Source organism: Astyanax mexicanus, chromosome 15, assembly GCF_023375975.1.
Source record: "Astyanax mexicanus isolate ESR-SI-001 chromosome 15, AstMex3_surface, whole genome shotgun sequence".
In the NCBI taxonomy this organism is placed as follows: Eukaryota; Metazoa; Chordata; class Actinopteri; order Characiformes; family Acestrorhamphidae; genus Astyanax; species Astyanax mexicanus.
Genome location: NC_064422.1, coordinates 3,428,744 through 3,448,284, shown reverse-complemented (window position 1 = coordinate 3,448,284; position 19,541 = coordinate 3,428,744). Strand labels below are relative to the sequence as shown.

The 19,541-nt window shown below is 37.9% G+C and overlaps 1 protein-coding gene across 2 annotated transcripts; it reads right to left on the bottom strand.

Annotated features, from left to right (window-relative positions):
* Positions 1–4,982: 4,982 nt before the first annotated feature.
* patl2 (PAT1 homolog 2) lies at positions 4,983–19,011 on the bottom strand. Of its 2 annotated transcripts, XM_022669390.2 has the most exons (19): positions 18,906–19,010; positions 17,583–17,742; positions 15,571–15,827; positions 14,511–14,576; positions 13,872–13,928; positions 13,639–13,749; positions 12,002–12,079; positions 11,489–11,634; positions 11,324–11,398; positions 11,116–11,239; positions 9,996–10,116; positions 9,825–9,919; positions 9,678–9,731; positions 8,892–9,034; positions 8,656–8,812; positions 8,406–8,546; positions 6,400–6,497; positions 5,643–5,783; positions 4,983–5,532 (listed from the first exon to the last, which is right to left on the bottom strand). In XM_022669390.2, the coding sequence occupies exons 1-19, from the start codon at positions 18,924–18,926 to the stop codon at positions 5,499–5,501; spliced, it is 2,079 nt and encodes a 692-aa protein (XP_022525111.2). In that variant the 5' UTR covers positions 18,927–19,010; the 3' UTR covers positions 4,983–5,498. The 2 variants fall into 2 exon arrangements, with proteins under 2 accessions (XP_022525111.2, XP_022525112.2); XM_022669391.2 differs by lacking the exon at positions 12,002–12,079 and having other exon boundaries at positions 18,906–19,011.
* Positions 19,012–19,541: the final 530 nt, after the last annotated feature.

Sequence of the window (19,541 nt, the reverse complement as noted above, 5' to 3'; positions counted from 1 at the left end):
TTTTTTGTTTTTTAGATACAATCCGGGTTAGCACCCGAACATCCCTTTCAGAGAGCTTCCTCTTCTGTCCACAGTTAATCCTGTTGGATGTGGTTGTAAGAGCAATTAATAATAATTGTAGTAAGTAAATGTTAAAATGTTCTATATTGTACATGCACTAAGCTGTTTATGTGTGTGGGTGTGTGGGTGTGTGGGTGTGTGTGTGAGAGAGAGAGAGAGAGAGAGAGAGAGAGAGAAGGAGGAGGAGGAGAGTGGAGTCGGAGGAGAGAGAGAAGTGTGTGTGTGTGTGTGTGTGTGTGTGTGTGTGGTGTACACAGCCTTTGTAACCTGCAGCTAAATGTAGCCTTGCAGTCGTACTCAAATAAAAGTGCTTCTGATGATATTCACCATCCAGCCTTACTCTGTTCTGTTGTGGTTCCGGACTCGCAGGACCCGACCGAATGGACTCACAGCCCAAGAGTTGAGTAAGAACTCTCACATCCACGTTTTACATGGTTCATCCTTCTTGGTGGTATGCTGACATTACCCTGGATACCATGGCTCTTTTTTCTGTTAAGAAAGGCATTACAGAAAAACACAGAGTTTCTTAATAAGGGTTTGAATATTGCCTAAAATTATTTAGCATCCATAATAAAACTATATACATTTGCATATCAGAAAATCCAGAGCAGCAGTGAAAAAAGAAAATGAATATAAATAATACATTTATACATAAAAGAATATATCCAGTCCTTATATTACCTTATACCAATTAGGGTTACATCATTAGCTTAAATTACATCTCAAGTGTTTCCTTCTATGTATATTTCTAGCAAGTCATCTGGTCTTATTTCTAATATATACTTTGTCCATTTATTCCAGTGTTATTTCCTTAGTTACATTTATCCAGTCATCTAAGATTGGTCCTTCTTGTTGGATACATTTTCTGGTCAGAGCTTTTTTACTTGCTGCTAAAAGATCAGCCAGCAAGTATTTATCTATTTGTTCTATGTCAGGGTGAATATAGACTAAATACAACATCTTACAATCTAAAGGGAACATTCTAATATATGTTGAAGAGCCTCCAATATATCGTCCCAAAATCTTTTTATATTTGGACACCCCCAAAATAGATGATAGTGGTTTGCTTCTTGGTATCCACATTTCTTCCAACACACAGGAGTAGTGGAATCTATGTGGGCAATCTGCTTTGGTGTAATAAAAAATCGAATTAAATTTTACCCGGAACAATTCCCTCCATTTTAGTGATTTGGTGCTTTTCCATTGAAATTTCCATATGTTTAATCATTCTTCATCTGCAATTATCATCTCATTTGTGTTTGACATACTATGTTGTAGCTATACTCATAAAAGATTTATAAATCTTAGATAGAATTTTATAACATGCTTCTTCTTTAGATGAGTATGCTTGGGTCACCAGATCTAAAAATTCAATTTGCTTGTCCCCACACTTTGTCTTTACTTTTTGATTAAAGTAACTTCTGATTTGAAGGTATCTATAAAAGTCTTGGTTCTCTAATAAGAACCGTTCTTTTAGTGTTTGAAAAGTCATAATTTCTCCTCCCTCTACTCTGGAACACAAAGCTGTAATTTCCTTTTATTACCCATATTTTGAATCTGTTATCCAGTCTATTTGATGGAAATTCTGAATCATATGCTATCCATGTCAAAATTTTAATATCTGTCAATTTATATTTTCTAACAACAATGTTCCACATCTTTAATGTATGTTTTGCCCATGGGTTGTTAATTTCTTCTATATGTCTTTGTAAATCTCTATCTGCCAATATAGCTCGTATAGGGATATTATGGGTTGTAATATTCTCCATAGATTTCCACTGTGCCTGATATTTTGGATTACACCAGCACACTATTGCTCTAATCTAAGCTGCCCAATAGTAATTTCTTAATGATGGTAGAGCCTATCCTCCCCTTTCTTTTGGTAACTGTAAAGTTTTAAACCGTATTCTGGGCTTTTTTCCATGCCAGATGAAGCGTGAGATCATTTTATCCCATTCTAAAAATTATTTCTTTTCAATTTCAATTAGGAGGGTCTGGAATAAATATAAAAATCTTGGTAATATGTTCATTTTTATTGAGTTAATTCTCAGACTTAGGAAAGGAACAGGACTCCATCTATTCAGTTCTTTTCGAATTTGTGTATGGAGAGGTCCATATTTTTTTCCCATAATTTGGATATATTTTTTGTCACGTTAACCCTAAGATATTTGATTGATTTTGTATTGCATTTTAGGGAATAGGTGTCCTTAATAATTGGAGGTGGCTCATAGTTATATGTAAGAATTTCTGTCTTGCTTATATTCAACTTATATACCGATACCGGCCCAAACTGCTTTATTAATTCAGGTAAACATTTAGTGGGATTACCCAAATAAATGATATAATCTGCATAACATGCAATTTTATGTTTCCCCATCATTTATATTAATACCTATAATTTGTTTATTTTGCCTAATATATTGGGCCAAGGGTTCCAAATATAACGCAAACAGTAAAGATGACCAGGCACAGCCTTGTCTGGTACCTCACTTTAAAATAAAAGATTCTGTTAAACATCCATTCATTTAGATTCTTGCTATCGGGTTATCATAGAGTGCCTGTATACTTTTAATTATAGTTTCATGAAAATTACATTTTTCCAAGACCTTATATAAGTAAGACCATTTAACAGAATCAAATGCCTTTTCGGTGTCTAGACTCAGAATCATTGCTTTCACTTTGTTTTGCTGAATGTTATGGATTTTATGTAATGTTCTTCAGATATTGACCTGTGTTTGTCGGTGAAGGATGAAACCTGTTTGGTCATTGTGAATCAGGTTTGGTAGGAACATGTCCAGTCTCTTAGCCATAATAGATGTATAAAGACAATAGTCAACATTTAATACTGATATAGGTCTGTAAGATGCACATTCTAATTTATCTTCACCCTTTTTTGGTATAACTGATATTTCTTCTCGTCTCCATGATGGAATAATTTCCACCTTCTTTAATGCCCAGTTAAAAGCAGACAAGATAGGAATTAATTCCTTCTGAAAGGCTTTATACCACTCTGCTGTAAATCGGTCAGAACCTGGCGATTTGTTTCCCTTTAATTTTCCAATCGCAGTTCTAACCTCTTCTGCCATAATGCCTGCAATCATTGGACTGTTTTGGCTCTTTCGGTCTAGAATATAGTTTGTGATAAAATTTTTCAGATTTTTTTAATATTTTCCTGTTTAGTTTGTTTATTTTCTGGATCCTTAATTTAAAAAATTGCACTATTGGCCTGATGTCTTAATTTCCTGGATAATAGTTTCATTGACTTAGAACCGTCCTCCTAATATTTCTGTTTGGTGAACATGTTTTTTTTTTTTTCAATTTCTTGAGTATATATATCATTGATTTTAGTTCGCACCTTTTGAATTTGTTCCAATATTGACTGGGTTTGGTTATATTTATGCTTTTTTTCTAGTTGGTTTAATTAATTTTGTAATTGTGCAGTCTGATACATCACAAAGACTTGCTGTCTTGGTCACAGATGCTCCAGCAAGACGTGCACCAACAATTTGTCCTCTTTTGAACTCTGGTATGTCGCCCATAATGTTGTGTGCATTGCAATATTTAGAGCAGAACTGTGCTCTTACCCTGCTAATTGAACCTTCACACTCTGCTCTTACTGGTGCAATGTGCAATTAATGAAAATTGATCACCAGGCTGCTCCAATTCAGCCATGAAACCTCCCACACTAAAATGACAGGTGTTTTAGTTTTAATGTCCAACTCTGTAGATTTTAGAATGAACAGAACAGCCTCGCACTTGCCAGATCGTGTCTGTCAGTGTAAAGGCACAGTATATTTATTACAAAGTCAAATAAATCTAAAAGTTGGCCAGGCTGAAATTAGCAGAATCCTGACCAATAAACCATTTTCACACTTGTGTTCATTAATGTGTGAGAATTAATATAAGGGTTAATTGATTTCCATTTTCTAAATCAGGCTATTGCCCATTCCTAAACTGTCCAATTACAACTGAAAAGCTCTGAATCCAGAGTTGGTAGGCAGTGCTCTCCTGCCTGAGCAAGAGTCTTAGACTGCCTATATTATTCCTCTAGTGCCCAGTTTGTCCTGTAAGTGTAATGTCTCAGCACTTACAATGGTCATGCATTTTTATTACCCAAAGATCTACATTTACATTACAGTATAAATCAGTTTAAATCCTGGGGAGACCAACCATGCCCCAAGACCAATTAAAAGAAAAAAAATATATAATATATAAATTTAGATTTATTTAGATTATGAGAGCAACCACTCATCTTTGTTTTCCAGTGTGAAACGTGACAGAGTACAAAGAGTACAGAGTCCAGCATATCTAACTGCAACAACTAATTGGATCACACTGATTACCAACATCAGACTGAGTGTCTTAATGCAGCCAAGAGCATGACACCACAAGATCAATAACAGTTTTCATTAGCTCAACTACAACTCAGCTACTCCATGTACTCAGACCACCTGTTCCAGCCAAGGCTGCCTTACAATTGCTTCAAACCTATAGTCATAGCCCCACCTTTTTACAGCAGAATAAACTGGATTGTAGTAAAAACAGTGGTAATAGCACAGGGAGTAGAATGATATGGGGAAAAGAGGCAGGGCTCTTTTGTTATGAAATAGAAGTGCTGGAGCTACACATTGCAAGCAGCCAGCTGAGGCACTAGACTGAGCACAGTTCATGCTGATAAACAGCCACTGGTTTGAAGTCATTATCCATCTGCACTATACAGCAGACAATCATACGACTTGCAGCATCTAAACAGAAATGTGTATTGTCATTAAATATCTGCAGCCATCAGCTTTGACAGATGCAGTTAATTTTAGCTAAATCTAATCCAAAATCATTTTCTAGAGGTAGTAATTTATGAGCTTTCTTTCTAAGCTTTCTGAATTTTTGGTGGATCTGAATTTATTCAAGAAACTATCAAAGGCTAAAAGTACATTTTTGAAATTGCATTTATTTATTTTTTTGGTTTTGCTAATGCTATACATCAATCAAGTGCTTAAATAAAGATACAATAAATAAAAAAAATAGCATACAGTGCTGTAAATTTGCATTACAAAAATATACAGATATAGAAATTAACTTTCTATTCCAATAAAGAAAACTTCATAGAGATAACTTGCATTTTTTCATGAAAAACCCCAAATAAATGTGAAGCGTAATCAATCCCTGTATACTCCACCTTTTAGCTCATCAGTTAATCTATAAATAAAGAGTGAATTTCTACCACTGCAGTCTATGACCAGACTGCTTGGCAAATGAAAAACAGCTGATCAAGTATTGCCACTTAGTGGCGGCTGTGAATATTACATGGCTAAGAATTTATTGGGCAGAGGAGAGTCTGATCTAGTGTTGAGTGTGGTGGGAGTCTATACAATTGGACAGGACTGACCAGTCAAATAAAAAGACAAAACAGGAGGGAAACAGGGTGGGGACAATGCCCCTCATGAGCCTACAGCCAGATAACCTGCAGACGACCTGCAGAGGAGAGAAAAACAATTAGTCTAAAGCATCCATTGTGAACCTCTTCAATATCACTAGAAAAAAGGGGTTTTCCTAAATCACAGACAGACCCAGATTAGACTCACTCCATGTTGTTCTTCAGCTGCTGGACCGTCCGCTTGTCCAAGTACCGGCAAAATAGCGTGAGCAGGTTTGAGGGCAGGAAAAGGGGCTCCACCAGCGATGTCCGGGAGAGCTGCCGTGCAACGTGAAACACTGTGTCCGTCCTTTTAGACATATAGAGAAGATCAGAAAGCTTTTTACTTTGGCTCTTAAGCTAGACTTTAAGGTTTCTATTCTTTACCAAACAATAGTTTAAACAAAGTTTTATATTTGGTTCAGTCTTGGACATGGACTACCACAGCCCTGCATGTTTTATTGTTTTCTGCTGTAAAACATCCAGCAATCCTCAGCAACGACTGGTCAGTTAGTTGATTAGTATAACTCTAAGCCTGCAGGGTAGTGCTACTGCAGGACCAGGATGTAGGACAGAGTTAGTTTAAAACCATCTGGCTTTCAAATATACATTAAAAATGTACATTAAAAGCAAGAGCAACCTGTTTCTTAATCAGTTTTTTTTTAATCAAAACTACAATTAAGTATGTTAAGAGATGTCATCTCTAAAAAATTTTTTTACAAACTTACATTTTTAAAAGAAACATTTAGTTAAGTTTTTCTTATCCAATTTCCTTGCTTGAATACAGAAAATGTACACAAAGTGTACACACTATAGGAAGTATTTCTGTGCGATATGACCATGGAAGGATCATCAATGAGCTGATTAGTAATGGGGTGATTAGTTGATCAGGTGAGCTGGAAACAGGAAAAATTACAAAGCAGTACCAGGTCTCAAAGTCTCCAATGCTGGGCTCCATGGGAACATCTGACGTGAGGAGTCTTTCACCTTGAGACAGCAAGGCATACAGCAAAGACAGCCCAAACTACAAAAAAAAAAATCAAACAATGAAAGAATTCAGGAATTTGCAGGATAGTTCATTCTCTTGACCCAAAAGATGCTTTTGCAACACTGTGCCTTTAAAAGCTGTGTAAAGTTCCTTGCAGATCTCGCTCCTTTACTTTAACTTAATTTCCCTTAACATACTGAACATCCTGAGAGCATAATCACAGTACAGTGTGTGATTGTAATCATGTGACCTTATTTGTAGAATGTAGGAGTGCTGGGTCAGTGCTGGAGATAAAACTAGCTCCTTTAAATAACATCATTTTAACTACAGTTCTGTTTCAACCCTTTTAATATTACAAATACTATTTTACATTCTATAAAACTAGATCAAATGTGCAAAAAAAAAAAAAAGAAGTCATTTATATTACAGCTGCATCACAAATTAGAATATCATCGAAATGTTACGTTACTAAAGTAACTTTATATAGATTCATTACACAGATCTGTGTCAGGTGTTTCTTTCAATGTTTATTTTGACCTACAGCTAATGAAAACTCAAGAATCACTCTCTCAGAAAATTCTAACATTGTGAAAAAGGTTACGAACGCACGGGCAAAGATTCCTTAGCCATTAAAAGATTTCTCAGTATGTTTCAGTAGGCTAAACAATCACAGGAAATACTGCGGACTTCTGACAGTTATCCAAAAGGCAGTTATTGGTTATTCACCCAAGGATATTAATGGAAATTTGACTTGAAGGCAAAAGTGTGGTAGAAAAAGGTATAGTACAAGCAACAGGGATAACCAAAACCTTGACAGAACTGTGCGGTTTTGCCCAGTATCTAAAAAATAGCAGTAACTCCACTCCACAAAGGATGAGGTTTTGGGTGCTAATAATTTTAGACCAATTTCAAAATAGTTATGCCTAGCTAAACGCTTGGCTACATTGTAAATGAGGGCCATCCTCAAATATGCTTTTTTTAAGTTTAAGTAAAGGTTGAAAAAATGCCAAAGTCAAGAATTCAGGGGAGATTTAAAAGCAGTGAACTGCTGCTGGGGTTAGTGCTTTAAGAGCCACCACCACACACATCAAGCGCATGGACTTCATGGATTACAACTGTTGCATCCCTTTTGTCCAGATACAGCATCAGAAGTGTCTTACCCAGGGTCAAAGAGAAAAATGACTGGACTTTTGCTCAGTGGCTCAAAGTCCTGTTTTCAGACAAAAGTAAATTTTGCTTTTCATTTGGAAATTGAGGACAGAGTCTGGAGGAAGAGTGGAGAGACAAACAGCCCAAGTTGAACAACTAATGGAAAGTTTCCACAATCAGTGATTGATTGGGGAGGGATGTGATTCGCTCCAGTGTCAAAGTAACCTGGGCTTCTATATCACCTCAGCACTGCCACAGGCTCATCCTCTCGATGCTGTAATTTATGCAAAAGGAGCCCTGACCAAGTATTGAGTGCATATATGGAACATACTTTTCTGCATTTTAATACATTTCTGTATTAAAAATCATTAATTGGTCTTACATAAAGTTCTACTTTTTGAGACGCTGACTTGTGCTTTTATTGACTAAGCCATAATAATCAACATTAAGAGAAAAAGAAGCTTGAAGTAAACCTGTGCATTGTGATTTTAACCATAAAATATTTAGACATGCTCTCATTTAATAAGACAAAAAGCATGGATGAGATGTTCAGTTCATGTAACTTTTTTCAGTTCTGATTTTCTTTCTTAAATATTCAGAACTGGGTCTGGGTTCTTACGGGTTTATTTTATACTGGAGGGAGAATGTTAAGTTATAAATAACTGTTGTAGCTTGTTGGGCTTGGTTGGAGACTCAGACTCTTGTCTGCCACAACAAGCAACAAATTCAGCCACACTCACTGTTAACTGGTCAGATGTTAAGCACATAACATAAAAATAAAAAGTTGTTTTAAACCTTATTTTGGCAGGCCAAGGTCAACCGTGAGTCTTTAGAGTCAGGCAAGTCAGAGGTGAAGTCCTGGAGAATAGAGACCAGCTGGGTAAAGGTGAGGGTGTTGATCACAGCTCGAAGAGATGGGTACAGAATCGGAAGTGCCTGCAATGGGACATTGCAATGTTCAATTCAAGCTTAAGCACTGTTCGATAAAATAAAAATCAGGAGTTTTAACCTTTTTCCAGTGTGTGACACCTTTATATGGGTATACCTCATCTATGTCTCTGCTCATCAGTGCTGGCAGGTGTGTCGTGATGACTGTCAGGATGTGCCGGGCTGCCTCCTGTGTCAGGAAGGGCAGCAGTCTGGCCAGCAGCCTCTTCCCTTTCGAGAGCAGGAGACACTGCAGAAACTCCTCTGTGGATTCTCTGAGGAGAGCGTAATCAATGCTGGAGAATGGGCTAGCGGATTGGAAACCTCAGCTAGATAAATGGAGGTGATTCTTACAGTGCGCTGGAGCTGTGTAGCTGGCTGTTTATTTCCTCCAGTCCTCTCTGCATGGTCTTCATCAGCCTCTTCTTCTCTTCCTCATCAGACACTGTTGCTTTCGTCCTCTCCGCTTCCTCCACCCCCAACAGAATGACGTAACACTGCAGCACAAGAGAGAATTAATAAAAACAAAAACACTGATCTCTAATATATGACTGATTTGCACTAGAGAAGAAATCTTGTTAAAAGCACTCAAAATCTGAGGAAAACAACAAAACAGTAATCACCCCTTCAATCAGGCATTTAAATGGCTTTTGAAAAGGTTAATAGGAGTGTTTTTCTGGAATTAAAAGAGTAAATTCAGCTGTAAGTGGAAACATCCGCTTAAACTATGCAGACATGCGTTTACATGCACATGCCCAACCATGTGGATCAAGGCCATGCAGTTACCTCAGGTTTAATACCCCCCCCCCCCCCGCCCATCGCGCAGGGAGCAGAAACCAGTCACTTACATACAAAGAGAAAAGCCTGTGTATTTACTTCTGCCAAGAATCAAAACAATGCTTTACTGCCTTAAGCGACATCGCATGTCCTCTGTTGTGACTATTGTGCATGTGCACATCGCGATAATCATGCATAAATATTGTGCAGCCTTCCTAGAGTAACTCTGTACTTCAGAAAAAACTACACAAACTTTATACAGGATAACTTTAGATTTAAATGTTCTTTAAATGCCTGTAAGACACTAATATTTAGTAAATATGTAATCTGTTGTGTCAGAGTGTGAATTGAGTGACAAACTACCTTCTCAATAATGTTCAGCACCTCCAGCCTCTGCTGCCTGGTATCTTTTTGCTCCTGGTTGGATGAGAAAAAAAAATCCTATTAAAATAAAGAGGAGCCAGACAAAGTCAGCAATTATACAAAGAGCTGTTCAAGAAAGCTGCTGACCTCAGGGGCGTGCACGTGGACAGCGTCTATGGCTCGGCGTGGGGAGTAACACGTAGACACCGCAACCTGACCCAGTGAACCCTCAATGTGGACCACTGTAACACCACATACGTTACTTGGGATCCACATTTCCAACTAATTATGCACTTCAGATAGATTGTGAAAGCACACCTGGAGTGTAGGATACGGTTTTGGTGACGTACGGCGTGGTGAGTTTAGGCGGTTCCCTCTTTGAGCGGTCACCCAGCATTTCTTCTTCAGCCAGTTTAACCTCCATTCGCCGATAATACTCCTGCAGACATGCAGACTTTTAGGTTTGGAGTAGCGACAGTGAATGTCTCTGAAAGCTACAGCTAAAGGCCATAAAAATTTATATAAATCACATGCTCAGCAATTCATTTTAATCATGTTACTTTTTGCAATACAAATATATTAAATTGTACAATTAAAAAAAAATGTTCAATGAAGAAATGAAGTGGAATTTACGCCAGGCACGTAATTTACTAATCATTGTTAGATCACAGTTTTTACTTCTTAAACACTGTATATCCCGAAAGAGAAAATAGTAATATATTCTAATACTATATATTCACATTTGGGCATACATTTGGCAGCATAATTACTTTGTTTTATGCTGTATTGTATGCAACTTGTGTTTTTATCAATTACTTTATCACTTACAATTACAGTGTTGTTTAAGACTGTTTTCTTTAGCAGTGAAATTAGCCATCTGGCTAAATCTGACACATTTACATTATGAAATAATGGTGTAATCCTGTGTATATATGAAGCATTACGAAGCCTATTAAAATGTGTACCTTTCTATTATCATATACTTTGACCTGTGTATGAATTAAATATTATGCAAACAGATAATCCACAACCAGCTTAAACCAGCTCTGTATACACGCATTACACCAACTAGCAACAGCATTAAAAATCACCTTGTTTCTACACTCCGTTGGTGGTTTTAAAATTAGTGTGAAACTAGCCTACCCATAACCACATTAAATCCTATTCTGTAGTGTGACTTTTCAGTTTCCTCATTCTTGATCACAGACTGCCATCTGATTATTTAACACTGATTAAAAAAAAGAAGTTTTTCTGCTGGTAAATGAAAACCCAGAAGACTGATGTGAACAGATCCTATTAATGGATCTGCAAAGATTCCAATGCAATAAAACCTGGGCTAATGATTGTGCCTCAGTGATGGGGCCTCAGCGAGTACACAATGCTCAAAAAATAAATCCAGGAAGAGACAGACAGCAGCTGGAGCAGGCAATATGGATACCTGGTAATAGTAGTCGTCCTGATACGGATTTTCACTCTGGAGCTGCATCATTTGCAGTCTGATGACCCACTCTTTCTCTTTGGCAGACATTATCTCAGCGTATAGGTCCCAACTCTTTGACTTTCTGAAAACCACATCTGCAGTTATTTCAAAAACTTTCAGATTCACCACCACACCCCTCCTCTTCCACCTTTAAATGGAAGCCTACCTGCAGGGACCCAGTGGGCGCTGGTTCAGAAGTCGCTTGTGCTGTGGGTGGAGCTGTGTCGCCAGCACAGGTAGCCTATCAAAACCTCATGTTAAAATAATTCAGGTTCAAGGGTTAATTGTTTAAGGTTTATACAACTAAAAATAATCCTCAAACAAGGTTCACCTGAATTGCTGGATTGGAGCTGAGAAAGGGCTGTAGCAAGGGCCAGGCCGTGGTGAGTTGGGCCCAAACCTGACTTGCATCATTTTTGGTGTAAGTGGTTGTGGGGAGTGGAAACGAGGACGGGAGGGTGAAAGAAAAACTCCTGACTGTGGATTTAACAACAAAATCATAAATGATCTAAGAGCACTGGTAAAATGAATTACATTAATAAACATATTATAAACCTGACATGCCAAAACACAACAACTTGTCTAGTCCCTATAGAGTAGTATGATTCAGGTTCAGGTATAACACACACACCCTATATAGAGTTTACCTAGAGTTACAGTAGATACAGGACTTATTCAGTTGCACCCCTGCTCTTGCATGGTTCACATGAATACAAAGCAGGTTCTTGTTTTCTTCCATTCTTGAATATGCTACAGCCGACCTCCTGTAACACCCTTCCTACAATGACGTGGAAGTGGCCCCTAACCGTACAGCAGCAAAGTGGATCTAGAAATCTAAACTTACCTGATTGTAACGCTGCTTAATGGAGAAGGGACTATGAGGACGCAAAGGACTAGACACCAAAGGAGACAATGGTACCTGCTGTTAAATATAAAACAAGACATGAGATCACCATTATTTTGCAGTTTTTAGAAAAGGCCCCAAACTTGTTTCAGTGATCAAAAACCTGACATTTATCCTTTTTTAGACCTGATGTACAGACTAAGTAGAGATTGGGCCATTCGACAATTATGGCTGGTAATTACGTGTGCACACAATCCTACCATCAAAGGAACAATTGCACGCAGTTCAACTCATGTTCATAGTTTGACTTGCTAGTATATGTGGGCAAGACAGCTGACTATTGCCTACTTAAGTTTTAACAGTTTGGACACTTTGATCGTCTGAAGAAAAACATCTTTAAAAGGACCTGAAAAACTGAAGTCAGACCTTAGCTTATGAGCTTTCAGTGACAGAAATTCACAAATTCTAACAGCTGTGTAAATCTGCTGCATAAGTAAGCAGAATATGGTGCTTGGCCTGAACCGACCTGGTAGTCAAAATGAACAGCGAGGAAAAAAAGAAGGAAACAACAAGGTTTGGAGTCCTACATGAATGGTTTGAGAGAGTCAATGAATGAATCATGGTGCAGTGTTTAGGTGCTGTGTATAAAGCCAGTTCTGTTTAGTGTTGATGTGCCTGAACTATACCAGCAGAAGATGCCAGAAAATAGGCGGTGATAATAGGCATGTGAAGGTGGATGAGCAATTTTTAAAAAGAAACAAGTTTGCTCACAACAATCAACAAATGAAGTGCAAGATCCTTGGGAACAGCCTGGAGCAATGTGAATGGAATGCATAGAGGCAAATTCAACTTTTGTTTAGTTCCATTTTTTCCTCTTCAAGGGTCAATTTATAGATATCAGCAGCAGAATCAAGGCTATAGTGTATTGTAACTGGAACAAGAACATATTAAAGTTGCAACACAACAGTAAATCAAATACATTGTATATTAATTAAATTTAATCCGAATAGCCTAGTTAACTATTCCCAGCACAAACACTCCATGCCCCGTTTCCCCCCCCCTTGTGTTTAATTTCTCATTATTATACCCAAAATGTCTGCTCAAATTCAAGCTGGGAGCAAGAAACTGTTTAAACTTTAAAATTGGCACAATGCAGTCAGACAAGTATCGTTCTCCTGGCAACTGCCAAACCCAAACCCCATAAGAGGAGTTACTGATTTGTTTGACTTAAAAATCAGTATCTTTTTTTTTTCTATGGTACAAGTGCCTTATTTTGTTGAAATCCATTTTTGTACATCAAATTTACAATCGTGTTGCAAAAGTCAGTCTTACACATCTGCACCTTTTGCCAATCAGACTATCATAGAGAGGAAGGAGGTCCTTAGTACAGAAGATAGGAAGCATTTGGAACAGAGAAACAGAGGCTTTTCTGTCTAGAGGCAGTTCAATGAAAGCAGATAGATAATGATGGATAAGAAAAAGGATAAGAGGAGTGTTAAGAATTCTCAAGAACGTAACTGTAACAGACAAATTGTTGTAAAGGAACTTACTAGAAGTGATCAAAGTGAAGTCGCAAATATAGTAAAGATAAATATAATAGAGCCCTTTATTCAATACAGAACACACAGCAGCCCTACCTTAGGAAGCCCCCTGTGGCCCACAGGATGCAGCGGGGATCGCAGGACAGGGGATCCATATGGCATTCTACCCCGAGCTGACTTGTCAATTACTCCCACAATCGCTTGGTCCTGCCAGAAAAAAAACAAGGGAAATGGACACTGTCCTTTACCTATAAAATGTAATAAAACAAATTACTAAAGCCTTCAGCTGACAGGATCACTGATGCCTCCATTGTACTCTGCCTTCATACCTGATAAATGGACACTGGTGTGCGTCTGGTCGGTGTGCCATAAGGCTGCATCATCCACTGTGAGAAGTATATACACACACAGGAGTTATGTTTTGTTTTCAAAAGGAAAATTCAAATATAAAGGCAAAACATATCTGCACTAATCTTTAAGACAAGCTATAGTCCTCCACACTCTAGGGTTAAAACATGGCACAGCTGATCCTTGATTAACTCACTCAAGAATTGGCGATGACTGTAGAGACTGATGTGTAATCAATGTAAAATTCCAATATTTTACACAGCTACAATCTTACCCCAAAAATTAAAGATTCCACACTGAATGAGTAAACCGTCTCCTGTGCAGAAATACTATAGGGTTATTTAATTTTCCTGAACAACATTAGTGCCCATTTCTCAAGGACACCTACACAGTTCAGATTTTTTGGCACCAAAAAAAACTGTACAGGAGGACATTCAGAGGACCTGCAGGCCTGCACTGAGAATAAATCAAGATTGAGTCTTGAAACCTCTAGAACACGCTTCTTACCCTCTACTCACTAGTCATGAAAGAAGTGCATTGAAATAGAGAGAACACTGAAATGTGTGGTGCAGAACCAGGCTGGAACACCCTCGCAATTAACCCTTTAAATTCCAACTCACTGTATTTGCATTAAGATCCCCCCAGAAGGAGCTCCGCCCACAGTCCACAATTGCACTGTCCAAGCTCTAAAAGATCACATAAATAACAAACACATTGTATGGCTGTAAGTATAGGACAGAAAATATATAATTAAACTTTCCATCACTTAAGATTAATCTGAGTTGGAATAGATTTTAATAGTCAGAAAATAGTTTATAAAAAATACAAACTATTAATAAAACAAGTTTATAAACAAATATTTAAAAATTGTTTAAACACAGCCTCATCAAACAGAATGTGAAATAAAAGATGAGCATTTAAACAGCTGCAAAGTTTCAAAGTCAAGGCTGCATTCTGGGCAGTCGACTAATCTGATTTTTAGTTGATTAGTCAACAGTTAAAATGTGAGCGTGGATCTTGTTCCAAAGCACACCCTTGTCACCCTGTTGTCCAATCTTTGCCTTAACAAAAGTTCCAATAGCAAAAAAAAAAAAAAAAAAAACTCCAATCTAAAAACACTTAAGCAGCCCCCTCCACCTCCCCCAAAATTCTGCCCCCAGCACTTCGTACAATGCACTTTAAATAATTTTGCAAAACATTGACACTAAAATGTGGAGTTCACCATTTTTCGATAGATCACAAAGCATTTCTCTGCACTACTTAAAGGAATTATGGATTTATTTATTTCACAACCAATATGCTTCAGTGCAGGTGAATGTATTAATTTGATTATAGTGCCACCATGTGACCAGTGAGATGCCATGTATTGATAATGTATGGCCAACAAAAACGATACTTCATATCGATTTTTGTCCAATCCGTATTGTCAATTATATTGAGCAATTATCGTAGCCCTACAATGAGGGCAATTTGAAAAAAAAGAGAAAAGCAACTGATGCTGATGCATGGTGATGCATCCATCACGGCCGTCAGTTATCCACCACAAAAGAGAGAAAAAAAAAAAAAAAAAAAGTTTGCACCTCAGTATAATCATGTGAAGGACGATTGAGGACCAGCTCCTTACCCAGACTGCAGCCAAGCCTTTGGAACACAGCTTAAACCAACATGATAAAGTCAAACCTTTATGCTGGGCGGACCTTCAACAGTCCTCATCACAGCTGGATCATCAAACAGCTGCCTCTGACCTGGTCTCTCCCTCCGGATCCTGGTTTTATCAGCTGGGCTTGCTGGAGTCCTGGGCTGGATTTGTGGTTTAGGCCTGGGTGGGGATGGCACGCTCTGGGTTGGTGGGGGTGAGGCTGGTGGTGATGGGGGCTTGTCATCATGGACAAACAGAAGGTCTATCTGGTCTGCTTCTAGCTCTTCTGCACTAAGATCTGAAAAAGAAATCAACAAGTGGTGATGAAGGAAGTGTGTTGGTCAAACAACAAATGTTAGTTGTCTAAATTAAGTGAACCAGCTGTCCTGGCCAACCAAGATAGCTAAAGAAATAAACTTATAAACTTTTAACATTATGCAGTTTTAAATGTTAATTTTTTACTTACTGTAGTAATATGTTGCCTTTAAGTCAAGTTTAGAATATTGTATTTACACCACATGTTTGTATTCAGAAGTGTGGAAACTTTTTTTCGATGAGTAAGATATTAGTTGACCAATTTGGAAGCTTATACAACAAACACCTGAAGAAACGCAAAGTGAGTGACATTATTGGTAGAAGTAATAAATATAATAGTATTAATCTAAATTATACATGGATAGGAGTTAATAAAAAATATATAAAAATATCTTCCTACAGTGGCTTGCAAATTATTTATACCCCTTAAACTTTCAAATTTTGTTACCTTACAACCACAAATGTAAAATGTATTTCGTTGAGATTTGAATTGATATATGAACACAAAGTAGCACATAACTGAAGGGGAACGAAACGTTTAACATTTTAATTAAATAAAATCTAAAAAGTGACATGCAAAAAAAAAAAAATCTCAAAACTTTGAAGAGCCACCTTTTGCTGAAATTACAGCTGCAAGACTTTTGGGGTATGTCTCTAACAGCTTTACACATCTGGAGACAGATTTATTTCAGCCAGGCTGGATGGAGTTCGCCTCAGCATCTGTTACCACAGCAGCTCAATAGGATTTAGTCCAGGACTTTGAACGGGCTATTCGAACACATGAATACTCTTTGAACTAAATTCCACTGTAGCTCTGGCTGTGTGTTTAGCCTCTAACAGGTTTTCTTTTAGGATAGCTCTGTATTTAGCTCCATCAATCTTTCTATCAACTCTGCACTTATGCTGTTCTTTCCACAATGGTCTTCTTGCCACTTTTCATAAAGGCCAGATGTGTGAAGTGCTCGACTTATAGTTGTCCTGTGGAAAGATTATCCCTTCCTGAGCAGAGGATTTCTGCAGCTCCTTTAGAGTGACCATGAGCCTGTAAGCTGATTCTCTGTCCAGTGCTCTCTTTTCTCCATCTGTCAGTTTAGGTCTACGCCATGTCTCTGTAGGTTTCCAGTTGTGGAATATTTTTTTCAGTTTTGGACCATGGATTGAACAGTGCTCATTTGGATGCTCAAAGTTTGGGATGTGTTTTTGTAACCTAACCCTGCTTTAAGCTTCTCCACAACTTTATCTCTGACCTGTCGGGTGAGTTCCAGGGTCTTCATGATGCTGTTTGTTTACTAGTGTTCTCTAAAACCAGAACAGGTGTATTTATTTTGAGACTAAATTACACACAACTGGACTCTTAACTGATTAAGAGATTTATGAATTAATTACACTGGAGTAAAGGCAGCTGAATAATTTTGCACATCACACTTCAGATTTTTTTTTAAACCATGTATCATTTACATTCAAATTCACAATTATGTGCTACTTTGTGTTGGTCTATTACTAAATCTTAATTAAATACATTCAAGTTTGTGTTTGTAAGGTTACAAAATGTAAGCAAGTTCAAGGGGTATGAATACTCTTGAAATCCACTGTGTTGGATTGCACGGACTAACTTCTAAGGTAGACATGAAGGCACCATGTCTTCCATGTTAATATGTTTTAACTACAGTCCGTAGAGTGTGAAATGGTAACAGAACCCAAACTGTTTGTTTAACCGCAGCAACAGGTGTTACAAGACCTAATCCAAAGGTTTCTTCATTGTAGAGGTCAATCTCCTCATCCTCCTCCACCACCTCCTGAAGCAGGTCAGACTCCTCCAGCTCTCCACCTTCCCCATCACTCCACTGACCACCATCCTCCGGCCAGGAGGCTTCAGGAGTGGAATTCTCCTTCTCCACCTGGGGGGGGGGGGTGGTCAGGAAAAAGAATGGTCTTAAAATGTAAAACCAACAGACCCAAACAGCTGAACTACTTTATCTTCTACCTAAATGCAGGGTTGTGTGTTTTGTTTGTTTATTTCTAGGTAGACTGGGAACCCCAAACTGATATAGCAATAGTTTTGCCACACAATATGCACCTAATTTTTATGTAAATATTTTTTTATATATTTTAATGGGCCAACCCTAAAGATATGACAATTTGATACAGTGTAAAGTAGTAAGTGTACAGCTTGTATAACAGTGTAAATGTAAAAACTGCTGGAAACAAAAGTGAGTACGCCCCATAAGAGAAAATGACCAAATTGTGCCCAGTTACCCATTTCGGTGTAATGCGTCTCACGAGTGTTATAAAATCTCCCCCCACCCCGCCTCCCTTTGAAAACTGGGCTGCAGGGGAGTATTCCAATGCGACAACGACCGCAAACACACCTCCAGGACAAACACTGCCTTGCTAAAGAAACTGAGGGTAAAGGTGCTGGACTGGCCAAAACCCTATAGAGCATCTATGGGGCATCCTCAAATGGAAGATGGAGTGCAAGCCAGTGTTGGAAAATAATGGTAGCCACTCCAAATATTGGACACTTGCCAAAATTTTGCCATTTTTACTTAAGGGTGTACTCACTTTTGTTGCCAGCAGTTTAGCCATAAAATAAAAATGTTTTAAATCATTTTGAAGCACAACTTGTACACTGACTAAAGTTTATCCTGGTGTCACAGCTTCAGTGTTTGCCATAAAAAATAAATATTTACAAAAATGTATGTTGTATACATAAGTTTGTGATATACTGTACGTATGTATATTATTAAATTCTAGTCACAAAGTAGTTTAAAAAAGCAACACAACTAGCTGCAAAAAGGGATGTAGCAAAAAACAACAATTCCCATGATGCATTTAAAAGCAAGTGTTAGCAAAAGCAACTTGATATTTATCTATTTTATTTTGTTTTGCTTAAATAGTAATCATCTTGTGGTACAATGGAAAATTAATAAATAAACAAACAATGATAAAAAATAAAAAAAAACACCCAACAGAAAGAGTGTTGAACTGGAAAGGCTGTACTTTCACAACCCCACAAATAGTGCTTTTCCTCCATCACCATCCAAACACACAGTTAACTCACGGGATGTTCGGAATCGCTCATCTAGCCTGGGTTTCAGATTATTCGGTGAATTTCACGCTTCCAGACCCACCGACCGCCGGGCTGTTCCATTAAACACGCGGCTCCGCGCCTCAGCGCTTTAAATGCCCACAGCTGCTGCAGGGGGCGTGTCTCAGAGTCCGGCTGCTGCTGCTCACACACACTTCTCCTCACACACTGTTCTCCTCTCACACACACACTGCGCTTACGTTTCTTCTTCTCTATGAGAGGAAAATAATAAATATATAAATAAACTCCATATATTTGTTTAGAAAATAAAAGCGTTTTGAGAAGTAAGTCTGCGCAAATGTGGGTTACACCTGAATCACTCTAACACGCTCTTAGTGGGTGTGTCTCAAACAGACCCCTTATTCCCTAGGTAGGAAACTAACTATATAGATAACTAGAACATTGAATATGCATACATTTTTCTATTGCATTTCATCCTTTAACGTTAATAATCAATCATTTTTAAACAAACTTTACCGATAATAATTTTAATACTGATTATTATTATTTAAACGTCCCTTTTGCAACACAAAGTACAGGCAATAAGAATAGAATACAAAGGAATAGAATAGAATACAAAGTTTTGTACAAGCAATACACATAAAAACA

Coding starts and splice junctions, on each gene's coding strand:
- patl2 (XM_022669390.2), bottom strand. CDS start 18,926: ATGAGCGATTCCGAACATCCC. Junction 9,920..9,995: donor AACCGTATCCTACACTCCAG/GTGTGCTTTCAC, acceptor GTGGTGTTACAG/TGGTCCACATTGAGGGTTCA. Junction 8,813..8,891: donor CTACACAGCTCCAGCGCACT/GTAAGAATCACC, acceptor CGCTCTCCTCAG/AGAATCCACAGAGGAGTTTC.